Source organism: Cetorhinus maximus, chromosome 4 (assembly GCF_964194155.1).
Source record: "Cetorhinus maximus chromosome 4, sCetMax3.hap1.1, whole genome shotgun sequence".
Taxonomy (NCBI): Eukaryota; Metazoa; Chordata; class Chondrichthyes; order Lamniformes; family Cetorhinidae; genus Cetorhinus; species Cetorhinus maximus.
In genome coordinates this window covers 127666678-127686298 of record NC_135882.1, presented here as the reverse complement: position 1 = coordinate 127686298, position 19621 = coordinate 127666678, and the positions used below count along the sequence as shown (strand labels likewise).

At 41.9% G+C, this 19621-nt stretch overlaps 1 protein-coding gene across 4 annotated transcripts in view; it reads right to left on the bottom strand.

The window, feature by feature from the left end:
• Positions 1-19621, bottom strand: part of LOC144679881 (putative C-mannosyltransferase DPY19L4) — a 97204-nt gene that overhangs the window by 43251 nt on the left and 34332 nt on the right. For all 4 annotated transcript variants that reach the window (XM_078540784.1, XM_078540782.1, XM_078540785.1 and 1 more), the window contains exons 4-9: positions 18746-18836; positions 18066-18187; positions 16339-16484; positions 11842-11965; positions 1935-2069; positions 1052-1183 (exon numbers count right to left, since the gene is read on the bottom strand). In XM_078540784.1, the coding sequence (XP_078396910.1) occupies positions 1052-1183; positions 1935-2069; positions 11842-11965; positions 16339-16484; positions 18066-18187; positions 18746-18836 (750 nt within the window). The remainder of the gene's footprint in view (positions 1-1051; positions 1184-1934; positions 2070-11841; positions 11966-16338; positions 16485-18065; positions 18188-18745; positions 18837-19621) is intronic.

The following is a 19621-nucleotide window of genomic DNA, read 5'->3' as shown; positions in this document are numbered from 1 at the left end:
AGCTTTTATATGCAGTGATTGATGATAGGGCTTGGTTTAGAAAAGGAGATTGACTAGCATTATGAAAGCCAAAAGTCTTCAGGTGCATTGATTTATCCAGTGGATAAAGTAATTTGCTGCATTCAACAGTACTGAGATTCAGATTCCAATGCATCAGTTGTGTCTTGTGATTATATTTTTACATTGATTGACCAAGAAGCCATCTGTTCAGCTTTTGAAATGGTTGGACAGATTGCTGACTTACTTGATTGACAGCCCAGTCACCTAATCAGCCTTTGAAGCAACGGAACAGATGGTTCAGTTCCTTGATTAACAGCTCAGTTGTTCCACTATGTTTAATGTATTAAGGTTTTGCTGCCACAGTTGTGCAATGGACTCTCATTATAAATACTTGGCTGTGCTCCAAACCTCACCAATGGATTCAGCTCAGTAGAGTTGTTGATAGAGCTGTCAAGGGTACTGTGATCTTTGTTTGAATTGGCAGCTTTATGAGCTTCTAAAAGGTTTATGTTTTTGAATAATTTTTTAAAATGGATATATGTTTATTTTGACAGTTTAATGAGCATCTTAAAAACTTTCCAATGATACTATAGGGATCATGAGTTCTGTCTATACTGGGTGAATATGCAACGGGAATGGGGTTGGGCGAGGAGGGGAAGAGGGCTATGGTGCCTAACACTCATGTACAGGACTAGGCCGAAATCACAGTGAACGGAGGCAAGCCTTCTAACCTGCCTGCCTTAGCAGGAATCTCCATTCCTGCCTCGGGCCTGCTTCCAGAGGCAGTGGCCCTGACTCTAGCCCGCACCTGCCACCCTGCCATGAAAATAGCGTGGGTGGGCACTGCCAGGCAGGTGGCGAGATAGTGACATTGGAAAATGGTCCAACTTGCGATTCCCACCTTGAGGATGAAAAATCGGACCAATGCATCAAGAGCAACATAGTTGATTTTTTTGTGATATTTTGTTTTTATTAAATCGGCCAATATGAAGACAGCTCTGCTCAAAATATTAAAACTAAATGATGAAGCTTCAAAGCCATATTCTGCTACCTGAATGTACTTTGCAAGATGCGAGCCACAAATGAAGCTTAGCAACGGGGAAGCCAGCAAGGCAGAATTTCTGAACTGTATAAAATATCCCAGTACAAGGCATACTAGATACATCCTGTATATATCAGTCACCTGCAAGAGAAAACAAGGATAACCCTTAACCATTTCACAACTGCAACATCATTCCTACAGCAAAATAAAAGAACAAAAAAAAACGACACACACAGAACACAGAAATTTAAATGACTTGTTATTGTGTTCAGTACATTTTTAAATTTGTGATCAGGCAGATGACGAAAATAATTATTGTGTACTGCACTGGTTTTATAATTTATTAAAAAACATGTATTTTGCTTTCTGCCACCTGCTTTCCAAAGATAATTAGTAAGAATCAGAGAGACAGCCTTATGAATGTAGCTTGTTCTATTTGAAGGAATACTTTTCCATATTAGTTTACAGACTTAAATCTTTCAAAGGCTTGCATTAATGATCCAGACTGATTGTAGAGAAATCAATGTCCATCATTTTAGCCTTCTGTTTCATAGTCCAGCAATATTAACACCTTTTGGGATGCAGTTCTGAGTCAGTGTAGCACAATCAATCAATCAGTTTGATTCAGCTACTTTTTACTGCCAACTTCTACATCAACTATAGGAATATCATGATAGAAAATCAGAGTGCAAGCATGGTTATCACCAAGCACATTCCACAAACACAAGATTTTCCTTCAATACATTTGTAACAATTTGCAATGACTTAACCTTGACCACCACCGCTACCAAAATATGACATGGTCAAAATGTGATCAGCTCCAATTAACTTAATTTGGTCTTTGTCCACTCTTTCTCCCCTAATGAGAATTTATGTTCTATTTTCCACATACCTTGCGGCTTTGAATTAGGTCCAGGCAATCCAACAGGAAAACACTGAAGGCTTGGACAAATAATACATAGTGACTAATCTCCCACATCATTATAAAGGCAAAAGTAGATGCACACATCAGGAGATATGAAAACATCTAGGGGAGGAGGAAACAGCAATATTAGCTTTGCTACCAAAAGTCCTATACACAAATCTCAATTTCAGATGTACATTATTACACAATTTACATTGGGAAAATACCATACAATGTTGTTATGTGAAGAAAAAACATTGCGCAGGATTTTGCCCTTGGCGGGGGTGGCTGGAAAGCCGCCCGCGATTGGCTCCGCACCGCGATTTCAGGCAAGTGGGCCAATTAAGGCCCGCCCTTCGTGGATGTAGAGCAGCAGTGCCGAGCCCTGGCTGTGCAGGCAGGGGGGAGGAGGGGGAGCCGGGCCTAACGTGCAGTTCGCGCATGCGCGAGAAAGAGCGTTTCAATCTCCATGGGGCATGGAGCTGCCTCAGGGAGATTGAAGCGCTGTGTAAAATAAAATGAAGGGAATAAAAATTTAATAAAACATGTCTCCTCATGTGACTCTGTCACATGAGTTGGGACATGTTTTTAAATCAAAAATAAGTTTTTATTTAATGTTTATTTGCTTTAGGAAACCTCATCCCGCTCGTGGATGAGGTTTTCTAAAAAATGTAAAGGCCGCTTGGCCCTTTCGCTTGCCGCCAACTGTTAGGTTGGACGGGCAGCATAAATTTGAATTTAGTTAGATTGTTAATGGCCTTAATAGGCCTTTTAACTATCAGCAGGCGTGCAGCCCACTCCAGCGCGTGCCCGCTGAACAAAATATTGCGAGACTGTGCAATGACGTCGGCTCGCACGCCCGACATCATCGCGTGTCATTTTACATTCGGGCATGTCTGGCGCGTGCCCGCATGCCGAGCGTAATATTCTGCCCATAGATACCAATTGTGAGGGAAGTATAGCAAGATAGAATCAGGGAATGAGGCTGAAAGGAAATGACAGAAAAAAGTTCGAGAAACCAATTGAAAGCAAGAATTAAGGGCGTAAAATGGAAGTGATTTAGGAGGAGAGTTTCAGAGGGGAAGGATGGGTGGCAGAGGTAGGGCAGAGATGGCAATACATTGAAGATGAAAATCAGTACCTGGTCAGCAAAAGGAGCGAAGAATGTGCTAGATGTCAGAATTGGAGGAATGCTGAGCTTTTGGAGAGCTTTAGGGGGTTATCAAGATACGGCGGAGTGAGAACATGGAGGGATTTGAACACAAGGATGAGAAATTTCAATCTGAGGCTTTGCTGGACCGAAAGCCAAATTAGGTCGGCAAGCACAAGGAAGATGAGCGACCAGGATTGGTATGAGTTAGGATATGGGCAACAGAGTTTTACATCAGGTCCGCGTGCGCATCCGTGATTTTAGTAACTCCTCCATTGGCAGTAGTACCTTCAGCTGCCTAGGTCCGAAGCTCTGGAATACACTACCTAAAGCTCTTTGCCTCTCAACCTTCTTAAAACCTCCCTCTTTGGCCAAGCTTTTGTCATCTGTCCTACTACCTTCTTGTGTGGCTCAAATTTTGTTTCATAATGTTCCTTTGAAGCACACTAGGATGTTTTACTTTGCTAAAGACACTATATAAATGCAAAGCTGAAGCAGTCCATGTCCAAATTCAGCAAGACCTGGACAATATCCAGGCTTGGGCTGGCAAGTGGCGAGTAACATTTGTGCCACTGACGTTCAATGGCATTACCATCATTGATTCCCCCACTATCAACATCCTGGGGGTTACCATTGACCAGAAACTGAACTGGACCAGCCATATAAATACTGTGGTTACAAGAGCAGGTCAGAGGCTGGGAATCCTGTGGCGGGTAACTCACCTCCTGACTCCCCAAAGCCTGTCCATCATCTACAAGGCACAAGTCAGGAGTGTGATGGAATACTCCCCACTTGCCAGGGTGAGTGCAGCTCCCAAAACACTCAAGAAGCTTGACACCGTCCAGGACAAAGCAGCCTGCTTGATTTGTACCACATCAACAAACATTCACTCCCTCCACCATTGACACACTGCAGCAAGATACACTGCAGGAATTCACCAAGGCTTCTTCGACAGCACCTTCCAAACCCACGACTACTACCATCTAGGACAAGGGGAGCAGGTAGATGGGAACACCACCACCTGGAAGTTCCCCTCCAAGTCACTCATCATCCCGACTTGGAAATATATCACCGTTCCTTCACTGTCGCTGGGTCAAAATCCTGGAACTCCCTTCCTAACAGCACTGTGGGTGTACCTACACCAGATGGACTGCCGCAGTTCAAGCAGGCAGCTCACCGCCACCTTCTCAAGGGCAACTTGGGATGGGCAATAAATGCTGGCCCAGCCAGCGAAGCCCACATCCCGTGAATGAATTAAAAAAAATTGTTATTGTTGAAGCTGGAACAGAGATGATGGAGTTCACTATTTTGTATGCCTGTCAAATCTAATGAGGTACAAGCTACACTGAATGTGAAAAGCCATCCTAGTTCAAAATGAACACCAGAAAATATATGCCACATTCTTCCTCAGAATCCTGCTGACATTTCAAAATGGCCAGGAACACAGCAGTAATGCAAAGGCTTGACAATTTCCTTTACTGGATAAAGGGGAAATGAAAGAATTATAGGCCAGAATCTTCGGGTTGGCGTGCAGGGGCGGGCCCTGCTCACCGACAGGTAAAATGACGTGCGGTGACTTCGAACGTGCGTCCCGACATCACCAGGCGGCATTCCGATTTTCAGTTCGGCAGGCACGCACCGGAGTCGGCTGCGTGCCCACCGAACTGTCAAAGGCCTGGTATGGCCTTTTAACTAACAATTAACGGAGCTGCCCATCCAAACTTAAGGTTGGTGGGCATGCGAAGAGCCCAGGTGGCCTTCGCATTTATCATGAAACCTCATCTACGGGCGGGATGAGGTTTCATGAAGGATTTAGAAATCCAATAATTTTTTTAAATTAAAATTCATTGGCATGTCCTAGCTCATGTGACACTGTCACATGAAGGAACATGTCTGAAATATTTTTTTAAATTTAAATTTTGAAAAATGAAATTAAACTCCGAGGCAGCTCCATGTCTCAGGGAGATTTCTGCACTCTTTCGCGTGCATGAGCGCAAAAGAGCGCAGGCCCTGACTCAGCCTACTCCCCCCTGCCCGCACAGGGAGCGCTCAGCGCTTCCTGGTGCACATGACGCTGGGTGGGCCTTAATTGGCCCACCCACGTAAAATGGCAGCGCCCGCCTGTGCCTGCTCCCGCTCAGCACCCCCCAATGGGGAGAAAATTCTCCTCATAGTGTTTCTCTGCGCGTAATCTTAGTATTTAAGTATCTCAGTTTTTCCAGAGGTGAGTTTCTTAGAAGTTTACAAATTAGTGTCTCAGGTCTTAGATGCCAGTTTCTTTATAGGGCAAAATGTGATAGCCTCTTAAAACAGGTATCTCATTGCACGATTAATCCATTTACACTGCCTCCATTACAGAGACCATGTCAAGTTTGTGCTGTCTGTTAATGCACATGATTGCTTTGATCAGCCAATGTGCCCATATTTGTGAGAGGCTAGCATCATATATAGCCTTAAAGGGTAAGTGCATTTTGGTTGAATCAGATGCTAGAACTAGCTGGGGAAGAGTGCCTGACCTGCAAGAAGAGTGACTAATGTTGCAATGGGGAGATAGCACGTTCCAAGATTCTCTGGCACTGCATTGGATACCTCGGTGGAGGATGGGGAGAGGAGGAAAGATTGTCATCTATCCATAAGGGGCAAGGAGGCCCCCCAGACAAACTTTACAAAGACAGTGGGACCAGATATCCATGGTGGTCAATGCCAGGAGTCAAGTCTCGAGTACCTGGATGCAGTGCTGCTCAAGCTCAATGACCACACATGAGTGGTCAAGATCAGTGAATGTAAATGTCATGTCTTACCAACTGCACTGCTAGCCTCACACACTTTTCAATGCACCATACTTCCATCACACAGCTACCAACAATTTTTATTAATCATGACTCATGCCCAACATTCAGCTTCACTACAATAAAAGCAAAATACTGCAGTTGCTGGAGATCTGAAATAAAAATAGTAAGATTCTTCTTCAGAGTCATAGTGGGCTCAAAACATTAACTCTGTTTCTCTCTCCACTGATGCTGTCAGACCTGCCGAGTTTTTCCAGCACTTTCTGTTTTTCATTTACAGCTTCACCTCACCCTCACACGCACATGCACATCGCATAGCCAGTTATTCAACCATGAGAACCACTGCACCACAGTTACTGACACTCTTCCCTTGCTCTGGCAGGACACGTAGGCACGTAAAAAGTGGAAAGACAAAGGAGAATGAATTTGCAAGGAAAATACAAAGAGGTGCAAAAATATAGAGTAGTTATAATGGAGGATTTAAATTATCCTAATATAGGCTGGGTTAGTAATAGTGCAAAAGGCCTAGCAAGCGATTCAGTTGTAGGTGGCTTGCAACCACCTACTCAAGGGCAATTAGGGATGGACAATAAATGCTGACATTGCCAACGACGCTCACATCCCAAGAACAAGTTAGAAAAAAAAGGGGGGATTTACACATAGAAGCAGAAGGCATGAAAGAGAAGGCATTTGAGACACTGGATGGGTTGAGAATTGATAAAGAGGAAGTATAAAAAGGTTTGACACAAATTGATAAGTCACTAGGAATGGATTAGATGCATCTAAGGATACTGAGGGAAGTAAAGGTGGAAATTGCAGAGGCACTTGCAATAATCTTCCAATCCTCCTCAGTTATAGGGTGGTGCCAGAGGACTGGAAAATTGCAAATGTTATTCCCTTGTTCAAATAGGGTGTATGGATCAGCCCAGCAACTACAGTTTATCCTCAGTGGTGGGAAATCTTTTAGGTATGATAATCCAGGACAACATTAACAGTCACTTTAACAAATGTGAATTAATTAAGAAAAGCCAGGACAGATTTGTTAAAGGGAAATGGTGCTTAACTAACTTCATTGATTTTTTAATGAGGTAACAAGTTGATGAGGATAATGCAGTTGATGTTATGTAAATTGCCTTCCAAAAGGTGTTTGATTAGAGTGCAACATAACAGGTTTGTCAGCAAAGTCAAATTCCATGGTATAAAAAGTGGCTGCATAGATACAAAGTGGCTGAGTAACAGGAAACAGAGTAGTGGTGAACCATTGTTTTTCAGACTAGATGAAAGAATTCCCTGGAGGGGAGCTGCAAGTATTAGGGACGCTGCTTTTCTTGATCTTAGATTTAGACTTGGGTGCACAGGGCAAAATTTCAAAATTTTCAGATGCCACAAAGTAGTAGTATTGTGAACTGTGAGGAGGGTAGTGATAGATTTAAGAGGACATAGACAGGCTGATGGAATGGGCAGACAAGTTGCAGATGAAATTTAATGCAGAGAAGTGTGAATTGATACATTTTTGGTAGAAACCACAAGGAGAGGCAATATATATACTGAAGGGCACAATTCTAAAGTGGGTGCAGGAACAGTGATCTGGATGTATATGTGCACAAACCATCGAAGGAGGCAGGGCAGGTTCACAAAGTAGTTAATAAGGCATACAGGATTCTGGGCTTTATAAATAGAGGTACAGAGTACAAAACCAAGGAAGCTATGATGAACCTTTATAAATCATTGGTATAATCACTGGAGTATTATGTCCAGTTCCGTGCACCATAATATAGGAAGGATTTTTTTTTTTATTCGTTTATGGGATGTGGGTGTCGCTGGACAGCATTTATTGCCCATCCCTAATTGCCCTCATTCAGAGAGCATTTAAGAGTCAACCACATTGCTGTGGGTCTGGAGTCACATGTAGGCCAGACCAGCTAAAGGCAGCAGATTTCCTTCCATAAAGGACATTAGTGAACCAGATGGGTAAAGGCATCAGAGATACTGCCACAAAGATTCACGAGAATGAAGGCAGGGATGAGGGATTTCAAGTTATGTAGATAGACTGTAGAAGCTGAAGCAGGGAAATGAAGATTGAGAGGAGATTTGATAAAGGTGTTCAAAATCATGAGGGGTCTGGAGAACGCAGATAAGGAGCAACTGTTCACATTGGTGGACATGTCAAGAACCAGAGGTCACCAATTTAAAGTGAACAGCAAAAGAACCAAAGGCAAAATGAGGAAAATCATTTCTATGCAGCAAGTAGTCAGGACCTGGAATGTATTACCTGAGAGTGCGGTGGAGGCAGGTTCAATCATATCTTTCAAAAGGGAATCATATAATTATCTGAAGAGAAAATAATTGTAGGGTTATGGGAAAAGGGCTGAAGGGAATGGGACTAGGCGGGTTGCTCAGGCAGAAAGCTGGCACTGACACAAGCTGAATGGATCTCTTCTTTGTTGTAACCTTTCTACGATAAGTGAAGTCAGCAGCAGCTGACTGCTAGGGGTCAGGCATGTTTTTATCCCAATGGAGGAGAGGGTGATCACCACCATTAAAGCGACTGCCGATGGCCAGCAGCTGGATTGAAACGATAGAAGATGATGGAATCTTTATTCCTAACACTCCTCCTCATATAACAATCTCTTTTGATTTTCAACATGCAGATATTGTAAGCGTTCACCTCTCGCTTTATCTATTCATCTATTATCTATTCATCACAATCCTACCCTTGTGCCTTTCTCCTTTCAACTCTCCAAGAACTGCAACTTGGTCAGGCAGTGGTGGAAGAACAGGAAGTAGGAGAGAAAGAAGGCAGTGATGAAGAAGAAACACTCACAGTTGCAACAACCAGTTCAGAAACTGACACCGTGTTACAAATATGAAGTTTGTAAGGCTGTTATGTTTTGCAGTGTCTCTTTAATTTAGGGTAAAATGGAGGAACGAAGGGGGTCAAGTGGCCTCTTCTGAATTCTGCCCAACAACAAGCTTGGGTTGGTTTGGTTGTCAAAGGGGGTCCCAGGTTGTCTTACTGGGAAGGAGTTGTGATATATTCACACCTTAAACAATGGCCAAGGCAACTGTGCAGACTGTGGATAGACTGTTTGTCTCCAAGTCACAGGGAGGTATTAGGAACGTCAGGTTTGGTAAATCATTATACTTTAAAATGTCTATTTAATTCCAAGATAGAATGGAGTTTGGGGTCTAGAGGATAGCTAACATCATTTCTACCTGGATAGAAGGCCCATAGGATTCATTTTGCCATGGAGATTGGCTAAGAGGGGAAGAGTCCATTGCAAGCCATTGTAGTATCAGCTTACAGGTTTCTTAAGATATCACTGAACCTCACAGAGAAGACAGCTTGCAAGAATCTGGGAGAAAGGGACAGCAGAGTTAGCCCTATACATTAAGCAGAGAAAATACTGGCCCTGTCAGTCAGCAGATGGGTGGCAGCTCATGCTCAGATTGAAGAGACTAATTTTGAGAGGATTTAAACAAGGCTGAAAGATTCACCTAGCTTGGCTAGAGGTTTGAATCTCCAAATTCGTCCTTCACTGTGAAAGCCAGCTTGGGGATTAGAAGGTATCCAGCTGGACAAGGAAAAAAGAAGCATGCCATCAGGAGCTGAGAATATCTTGGGACTGGTTCTTGGAGAATGAAATGTCCACTTAAGGGACAGAGCAAAGTATAACCATGCAGGAGGATTTTTTGCCATTTTAAAAGTTAAATGGGGGATCTTTTCTGTAGTTCAGTGTATAAGTTGCCCCTGAATAGTGTGTAGACAATGTTGTTTTTAGTTTGTTCATTACAGAAGTCTTAAAACTTGAAATCCTGTCATGTGATCCTTCTAGTCAGCCACTGGAAATTTGAATATCATTCGAAAAGCTTTCGGTCTCTACAGGGATGGTAACAACTAAATGTAATTTAGAGGACAGCTTAAAGGTGGGACCGGAATGAGAGGGGAGGAAGAGGGGAGGGCATTTGTGAGGGCGGCTTTGGGGGTGCTGTGCTGCAGGGTGGCCACTACCACAGCGTGCCCAATTAGGAAAGCACTCCTCTCCAAGCCCGCAGGGAGGCCACCAGGGTTTACCCGGATTTATCCTAGCATTTGTCCTCCAACTAGACACTCCACCAAAGCCCATGCTGTTGCCGTCAGCCAGCCAGCCTGGACTGCTATTGCCCATGCTATTTACACTATAAATGTCATACTTAGAAAAGTGTAGATGTGCAGAAAGTTTGATGTTCCTATATATCAATCCTTAAAAGTGGCAGGACAAGTTAATAAGGGTTAAAAAAGTACATGGTTACTAGTGTTTATAAATTGTGGATTAGAACGTAAAAGCAAAGTGATCATGCTAGAATTTTATTAATCACTGGTTAGGTCTCAGCTAAAGTACAGTGGCAATTCTGGGCACTACACTTCAGGAAAAATGTGAAGGTAAGAGGAACAGTAGAGAAGTTTAACAGTGGCCAGAATTTTCCCATCGGCGATTTGGGGGCGGGGCCCCGCTCACCGACGGGAAAATGACGCGGAATGACATCGGGAGGAACCCCCGACATCATCCTGGTCCTTTTAAATTTTTAGGAAGGCAGGCGGACAGTGAAATCAGCTGTCCACCCGCCCACCTATCAATGGCCAACCTTAAGGCTGGCGGGCAGGCCAGGAACCCCAGTGGGCTCCTGATAATACATGAAACCTCATCCACTGGTGGGATGAAGTTTCATGACCATTTTTAAAAAGTGTAATAAAGTTTATGTCGTTTTTATTAACACATCCCATCTCGTGTGACATTGTCACATGAGGGGGACATGTTAATAATATTTTTCCTTTTCTTTTGTGCACTGTCACTAATCTCCCTGAGACAGCACTTAGTCTCAGGGAGAAGTGTGCTCTTTCACGCGCATACGTGAAAGAGCGCACTTTGACAGTTGGGGAATCCCTCCCACCCCCCCGCACAGGAAGTGCATAGCGCTTACCATCGGGCAGCCTGCTGGGCGGGCCTTAATTGGCCCGCCCACTCAAAATGGCAGCGGGCCTCGTTTTGGCGGTGGGGGTCGGCTGTCCACCCGCCGCCGAGCCGGTGGAGCCCGCACGCCCACCAGGGGCAAAATTCTGCCCAGTATGTTACCAGGGATGAGGGACTTTAGGTATCAGGAGACGTTGGAAAAGTTAGGACTGTTCCCTTGGAACAGGGAAGCTTAACAGTGTACCTAGTAGAGGTTTTCAAGATGATGAGAGATTTTTACGGAATGAATAGGGTAAAAATATTCCCTTTGGCAAGCGAGTCAACAACTAGAGGTCATGGATTCAAAATCAATAGCAGAAGATCTAGAGAGGAGGTGATGAGAATTTTGATCATTTAGGGCTGTCAGGACCTGGAACTCTCTACTTGAAAAGGTGGCTGAAGCTGATTCCATGAACATTTTTAAAAAGGAGTTGGATAGGTACTTGAGGATGAGGGACTTATAGGGTTATAAACAAAAAGCAGGGATGCAAAGCTAAGCAAGATTGTTCTTTAAATGAGCCAGCGCAATTGGCCTAATGTTTCCTTCTTGGCATTGTAATTTTCAATGGTTCAATGAGAATTGATAATTTGGTCATGTGTTTTTAATTGCCCTATTCTGCCAACACAAGCAGTAGCATTTAACAGAAAGTTAGATAAGTACATGAGGAAAAAAGGAAAAGCTGGCATATATTGACAGAGTGAGATGAAGTAAGATGGGAGAAGGCTCATATGGGGCATAAACGCCAGCATAGCCCTGCTGGGCCAAATAGCCTGCTTCGATGTTGAAAAGTATGTGGTAGTCAACATCAAAATTAGATGTGGTACTACTAGAAGTTAACAGCTGAAAGTCAAAGTCAGGAATTGAAAATATATACAGCAAGCATATGCAGGCTTTCCACTTAGAAACTAAGCATCACACAAAACATTTAATCTAAATTTGGATTACTATGGTTCACCACACTCACCTCCAAAGTAGAATTAATGTTGGTCTTCAGATAGCCTGTGAGTGCTCCAACTTGTAATGCAAAATATGGTAATGCCCAATTTTCCCTTAAAGGAATGGTATATTCCACTCTGGTTGTATCAATCCTAAAATAGATAATTAAATCAGAAGTACATTAGATAAGACACATGCAATTCTGAAGTCTAAGTGTAGGTGTCAGGCTTGGCTCAGTGGTAGTCAGAAGGTTGGATCTAAGGCCCACTCCAGAAATTGGAGCATCTAGTCTAGGCAGATACACAAGTGCAGTCCTGAGGGAGTGTTACACTATTGGAGGCGCCATCTTTTGGATAAGAGGTTAAACTGAATGGAACCCATATAAAAGAACCAATGGCAGAGCAGGCTCAATGTGCCGAATGACATAACTCATACTCCTATTTCTTATGATCTAATGATTGATAGTAAAGCAAGGAATTTCTCAGAGTTCTGGTTAATACTTATTTCTGATTCAACATCAGTAGAGACAGTTTATCCATCATGTACCTCGTGTGTACAAAATGGCTGCAGTGTTTCCCTACATTTCAAAAGTACTTCAGTGGCTGTAAAACTTTGGGACATCCTATAGTTGTGAAAGGTGTCAGTGGAAGGTCTTGTAATCAAACAGTTAAAATAAATCAATATCTGTAATGACAATTTTGATTGGGTAATGCATGTTCAAGTAGTTAAAGAAAAAACTTGAGTGTATTAAAACCATGAATTCCTGCACCGTTTATATTATAAAAGAAACTCTACACCATCTTGAAGAAGCTCTTTAGTCATGACTACTAATACTTTGAAATATCTACTTTAGATTGGCATCTAGATTCTAGAATGCTTCCAGTGGGTTAGAGGTTAGCAAGTGTAACACCACTATTCAAGGAAGGAGGGAGAGAAAAAGGGAACTGCAGGGCAGTTAGCCTGGCATCAGTCATAGGGAAAGTGCTGGGATATATTATTAAGGAAGTCTTAACAACGTACTTAGAAAATCATAGTATGGTCAATCAAAGTTGACATGGGTTTTACTAAAGGTTTATTTACCTACTAGTTACATCCTCAGAAAAGGTGCTGAACAAATGGTTAATACGAAAAATAAGGGCTCGCGGGGCAATATGTTAACATAGATAGCTAAGGACAGGAAGCAGAAAGTAGCGATATTTTCAAGTTGGCAGGCAGTGCATAGTGGAGTGCCGCAAAGATCAGTGCTGGGGCCTCAGCTATTTACAATCTATATTAATCACTTAGACAAAGACTCAGAAACATTCCTAAGTTTTCTGATGAAACAAAGCTAGGCAGGAATGCAAGCTGTGAAGAGGACACAAAGAGCTGCAAAGAGATAATGACAGGTATGGTGAGTGGGCAACAAGATAGCAGATGGAGGGTAGTGTGGGCAAGCGTGCTCATTTTGATTGTAATAAGAGAAAAATAAGAATATTTCTTAAAAGGTGTGAAACTTGTAAATGTTTATGTTCAGAGGGACTTGGGTGTACTCGTACAAGGAACACAAAAACTTAGCATACAGATACACCAAGGAATTAGGAAGGCAAATGGCATATTAGTCTTTATCGCAAGGGGATTGGGGTACATGAATAAACAAATCTTGGTGCAATTGTACAGGCTTTGATGAGACCACACCTGGAGTAGAATATGCAGTTTGGTCCCCATATTTAGGAAGTACAGTGAAGGTTCGCTAGATTGGTTCCTGGAATGACAGGGTTGTCCAATGATGAGAGGCTGAGTAAACTGGTCTATATTTTCTAGAGTTAAGAAGAATGAGAGGTGATCTGATTGAAATATACAAGATTCTGAAGGGGCTTGGCAGGATAGGTTGCTTCCCCTGGCTGAGGAGTCTCAGGATATGGGGGCCATCATTTAGGGCTGAGATGAGGAGAAATGTCTTTACTCAAGGGGTTATAAATCTTTGGATTTCTTTACCAGAGGGTTGTGGATGGTCCATTGTTGAATATATTTAAGGCTGAGATAGACAGATTTTTATTTTCTCAGGGAATCAGAGGATACAGAGTACAGGCAAGAAAGTGAAGTTGAGGTCAAAGGTCTGTGATCATATTTAATAGTGAAAGCAGGTTCGACAGGCCATATGGTTTACTCCTGCTCCAATTTCTTATGTTCTTATCTCTTAGGAATTTGATTCCACAATATGAATACACACAGATAAATTAGATCAACTTTTTAAAGGGTGACTTTGCCATTAGAAATAAGTGGGCAGTGGCTTTTGCTGGGAATGAGGGAACAGAGGGTCAAATATTTGAGATATTGAAACAAAGACTGGCATTTATATAGAGTCTTTGATGATCACAGGACATCCCAAAGTGCTATGCAGCCAATTAAGTATTTTTGAAGTTAAGTCATGTTTGTAATGTAGGAAATGCAATGGCCAATTTCCACACAGCAAACTCCCCCAAATTCCACACAGTAAACTCCCCCAAACAGTAATGACCAGATAATCTGATTTTATGATGTTGATTGAGGGATAAATATTGACCAGGACACAGGGGATAACTTGTCTGCACTTCATTAAAAAAAATTGCTGGATCTTTTACGTCCACCCAAGAGGGCAGAAGGGGCCTCAGTTTAATATCTCATCCGAAAAATGGCACCTTTGACGTTGCAGCACTCCGCCATATGCACTGGAGTGTCAGCTTTGATTTTTGTGCTTAAGTCCTGTTATGAGACTTGAACCCACAGTCTTCTGACTCAAAAGGTGAGAGTGCTACCAACTCAGTCACAGCTGACATTCAAGCTTGGGGTGGTATATGGATGCAGCTCAGACAAGTGTAAAGTTGACTTATTTAAATATAGTGTCCTTAGTGCACAGGTTAGGAAATACTTAATAGATTTGTTCAAAATTATGAAGGATTTTTATTAAGTAGGTCAGATCAAAGTATTTCCAGGTAGCAGGTGAATCAGTAACCAAAGGACACAGGTTTAAGGCAACTGGCAATTAAAACTGAGGAGAGATTAGGATAATTCTCTTTTTTAAATACGCAGCAAGTTGTTAAGATATGGAATGAACTACCTGAAAAGGTGGAAGAAGAAGCATCAGTATCTTTCAAAGGGAACTGAATATTTTCATGAAAAGGTGACATTTGTAGGGCTGTGTGGGAAAGAGCAGGGAAGTGTGGCTAACTGAATAGGTCTTCAAACCAGCACTAATATGATGGACTGAATGGCCCCTTTCTGTCCTGTATGATTCTATGGAATACAGTACTGTGCTTAGAGAGTGATCCCAGTACAGACTGGGCCATGGACTTGGGATATCGGGCTGAGGGTTGGATATCAGCTCAGAAACAGATTTAATGAGCTGTTGCTGCACTGTACTTTAAGACGATGACAATTACTCCAAGCAATGTGTTAGCAGAAGCAAAGTGATAACTTTGATGCAGTGAAAGTGACAAATAAGGATTCCATCTAAACTCCTTTATCAGGAGATGTCTGGAGGCGATGCTGAAGGAGGTGCAGTAAAACTAGGCTCTCATTTTTGAATTCAACAGGTGCCCTCCTAAGGAATCTGCAATTTCGGCTGCAAATAAAGATGCAAACAAACAGATGAATGCTATATTGCATGTGAAGAAGCTATGAGCACAGGAGAGAAAAAAAAATGAGAATGGTGCAGAAGTTTGCCTTAACATATCTTGTAAGCTGCACCACCTTGAAGAGAACAAAGCCTCCTTCCTGCTGCTGGTCACTTTTCTTCGAGCAAGTGGTAATCATTCACTGTGGTAAATAAGGCGTCAGTAGCCTGATGCATGCGGTTTGGTTTGACAGATGTCACCTGCCACAGCTTCAAAAAAAATCCCAGTTGCATGGAAGTTAAAGCCACTAGTTATTTTCATCACCAGGACCAGAGCCATCCCAGCTGTGGGTGGAATTTGAAGGTCAAATTTGAAGAAGGCAAAGCTCTGGGCTTGCTTCTCCGATGCTGTGTATCCTGGTTCTTTTTTGGGACATGCCCAAGTAACTCTGACAGGGTTTGCAGACACCTGTTAGGGCAAGGGTGGGTTGGATCAGGGCTGGACACCTCCAATGCAGTCCTGCACAACTCATCCTCCAGCTCCTCGAAGGCAAGCGGAACTCCCAGACAAATGTCTACCCTATGAGCGTAGAGGTTCTGAATTAATTAAATGTAGAAACTAAGCGTATGAAGCAAAAATTCAGTAGAAAATGGGCAATGAAAAACATGCACAGAATAAAATGCAACAAAAGGAAACAAAGTAGAAAAGCACCAGCTTATCATCACTCCCAAAGCAGTAGTGCAGCTTTAAAAGAATGGCGGTGAATAGCCGGAAATTAGCACACAAATGTGCCTGTTTGAAAGAGGTCACATCATGTTACATTTAAGCAGGAAATGGCAAAGGAAATTCTATCCTAATTAGCACAATTTTTATCTCCACTAGGTGTTGTTACATACCTTGTTTGTGAAGGTACAACAAAAGAAAATCTGATTTCTACACGAAGCAAGGCTTACCGGTTGATAATGTACCACACTACGGTAAGCATGCCTGCCATCCATGTCCCACTCAGCATCCAGCTTGTGACATATAGCGCAGTCACATAAACTGCTTGCAACCCAAATATTATGCCAATGTAAAAATACACTGGTTCAATTGCTTCCTACAGAAAAAGAAAATGAAAGAAATAAGACTTGATAAAGCCAGTTCCTGCAAAGTAAGTTTATACAGAATGTATGAAGGTAATGAAGCAGAATCTCTAGAACACTCCCTTTAGGTAATTACATAAGTTGAAACCCTAGCTCTGACCAACGCTGCCTAAAAGCCAAGCTTCCTTCTGGGTACCAAGGGACCAGCTTTTACAAAGGGATTTACTTTACATTAGTTAGGAAGTAATGAAGAGTGGTATTATTAATGTTGCAGCACAGACACCCACAAAATTAATACAGATGTGAAAAAATACTCCAGAATAAGATTATACAATAACCTTAATAAATATTCATTAACAATGTTTCCGTTCCATAACCCATCGTGCAAAATATTAAATCACATTGCGATAAGCATCGGTTTTTTTTGGGCATTTGTTACTTAAATCCAATGTTTCTTTCCCTACCCATTGCAGTTTGCAGAGGTGACTGGTACTGCAAATAGAACACAACGGAGCAATGTGTACATTATGGGTTTAAAGGATATTAAATTCAGAATTTGAAGTGGAGAGCATGGTTTTCTGTAGGTTTGACTGAATTTGCTGTCTTGTGTACCAGTGCTGCTTTTCCCAGCTGTGATGGTTAATTTTACTCGTCCTAATTTAAAGTTGGAACTTCCTGAAAATCCATGAAGATGTTAGTGCATTTATTCTTTAATTTAAGAAAAACATAAATGGCAAATTATTTTTCTGATCAGTTGATGGCAAGGCCATTGTTTGATCCTCATCCTGTTTTCATGAGAAGCACATTTATACAGTCAGATTCTGTATCGATTTTCAAGTCAGCGGCTTCACTGAGATCAGTGCTTTCAGTAGACGCTGTTTACAGGAACACTGGAGGTGAATATTAAATACCCTTAGCCCTCTGTAGTTGGGGGCTGGTAGTTGGCACAAGGGCAGTCCTTATGGCAGTCTCTCATGGGTTAAGGAACTGGAGTCATGGGCAGGTACATTTTTAAAAATTCGTTCATGGGATGTGGGTGTCCCTGGTTGGGCCAGCATTTATTGCTCTTCACTAATTGCTCTGTTCACAAAACATTTAAGTGTCAACTACATTGCTGTGGGTCTGGAGTCACATGTAGGCCAGGTAAGGATGGCAGGTTTGCTTCCCTAAAGGGATTATTTAATCAGAGACCCAGAGCATTACCCTGGGTCTCTGGAATACCTCTAGTGACAATACCACTACGCCACCGCCTCCCCAGCATAGAAGAGCTGCAAGCCAACATAATACCAGCAGGAATGCTGGAGATGACTACTGTAATGTTGGACAGATGCAGCTGAGAGAGGGGAGAAGCAGAGCAATCAATAATGAGGAAACTATTCACAAATGCTGTTACTCCACTATGGAAGATTATAAGGTTCCCTCAAGCACCTACATTAGTAGTGGTTTTATTGCTTTTAAATATTGACTCTTCTGACACACATTTAACTGCAGCTCTCTTAATGCCTTTATTTTCAGAATAAAAATGTTAAAATAAATTGCATTCAAAGAAAGGTGTCTATGGATACACTACACATGGGCTACCAGTACATACATACTTGACTACCAGTAATGCGGTACAGTATGCCAGCGAAGACTTCTGGATACAGATTGATTTGTTGCACAGAATTAAGGGTCCTCAACGATAATGTCTTGTTATCATGTGTCAATTCAAAAAGGCCTAATGGTAAAATAAAATATTTTCCATTAAGGAGGGATATTGAAATAACGTAATATATAGAAAGAAAAATACAGCTCTAAGCTGGTTTAAACATACTGAGTAAATCATTTTTATACGACATTATGATGTAACTACGTTCCTTGCCTGATAGGCTTTCTCCACGAAAGGTGGCTTGTTCACCCAAGAAAATGACCATACCAGTGAGGTGATCATCAGCAGTTGAAGCACAGCAAGAGTGAAACATCGGAGGTCCAACAGCCCAATGGGTTGCAAACATACAATAAACTAATGTACATGTCCCAAAGTAAATGAATGCAGGTTACATTACAGAACACAAAGTGAAATACTTACACTTCTGGTATAAGCTTTAAAAATTTGAGACAATGGTGGAGCAAAAGTCTAGTCATGCTGCACACCCAGAGAGAAAAAAACAGAATGGCATCTACCTATGGTAAAATAAGAAGTTCTACTAAAAATTGTGAGTGGCTTCAAGTATTGCAGCTTGTGGGAGAAAAATAAACTACCAAACAAAGATATATCGCAAACTTTTTAAAATACCTTCTTGGATTGATGTCGCCTGCAACATCTTTTTATAATAGTAGTAGTACAAGCCACTGTTCTCTTGAAAAGAGATTTCTCGTTCAAGATCCTAAAGGGCACAGAAATGAGCAAGGTTACTGAGGGCAATCAACCTTGTTCCTGTGCAACAATGAATCTAACAGTGAGAACTCCAAAATGTTTGTTTCAATGATTTTCATGTGTTAAAATATCACATACCAGCAAACAAAAATAAACTATACAGAAATATACAATCTCTGCAGAGGACATACACTGGCGATGGGTAGGGTGGAGGCAATATATATACTCTTCATTAATGTTTTTGTTAGTTCCGAAATATATGAGGGAAGATATATCTGGGTGCGCACCCAGGTGCACTGATCATACCTGTGTGCAGTGAATTCTGGGAATTTAAGGGGTTTCAAGCACACCTGTAAAGGAACTCAGCTGATGTTCCTCAATTTACTCATAGGTTCATTCACAGGCGTCAGCTCTTACCCACCTATTTTTCAATATTCACCACACACAGGCACAGACTCAGGACAATCCCCCCCATATTCTCATATTTCTCCTCATCAGGAAAGGTGGCAAGTTACTCATTTAATAAAAAGGATGACAAATGATAGAAATCTGGAACTGTAGTAGAAAATGTTAGAAATACATGGATTAGTCAGCGTGTCAGCAAAACACTTGGGGGGTGGGGGGGGTTTAAAACCTTTGTTATAAGTGAATTTTAGTAGAGTTGTGGGAGGGAAACTGCACATGGAGAAGGTTTAAAATGAAAATACAAATCATTAGAAATAAACTGTAGGTCCATCCTTACCAATAAAGAGGCAAAAAAGGTCAATGCCTTGGACACAGAACCCTGCTAGAATT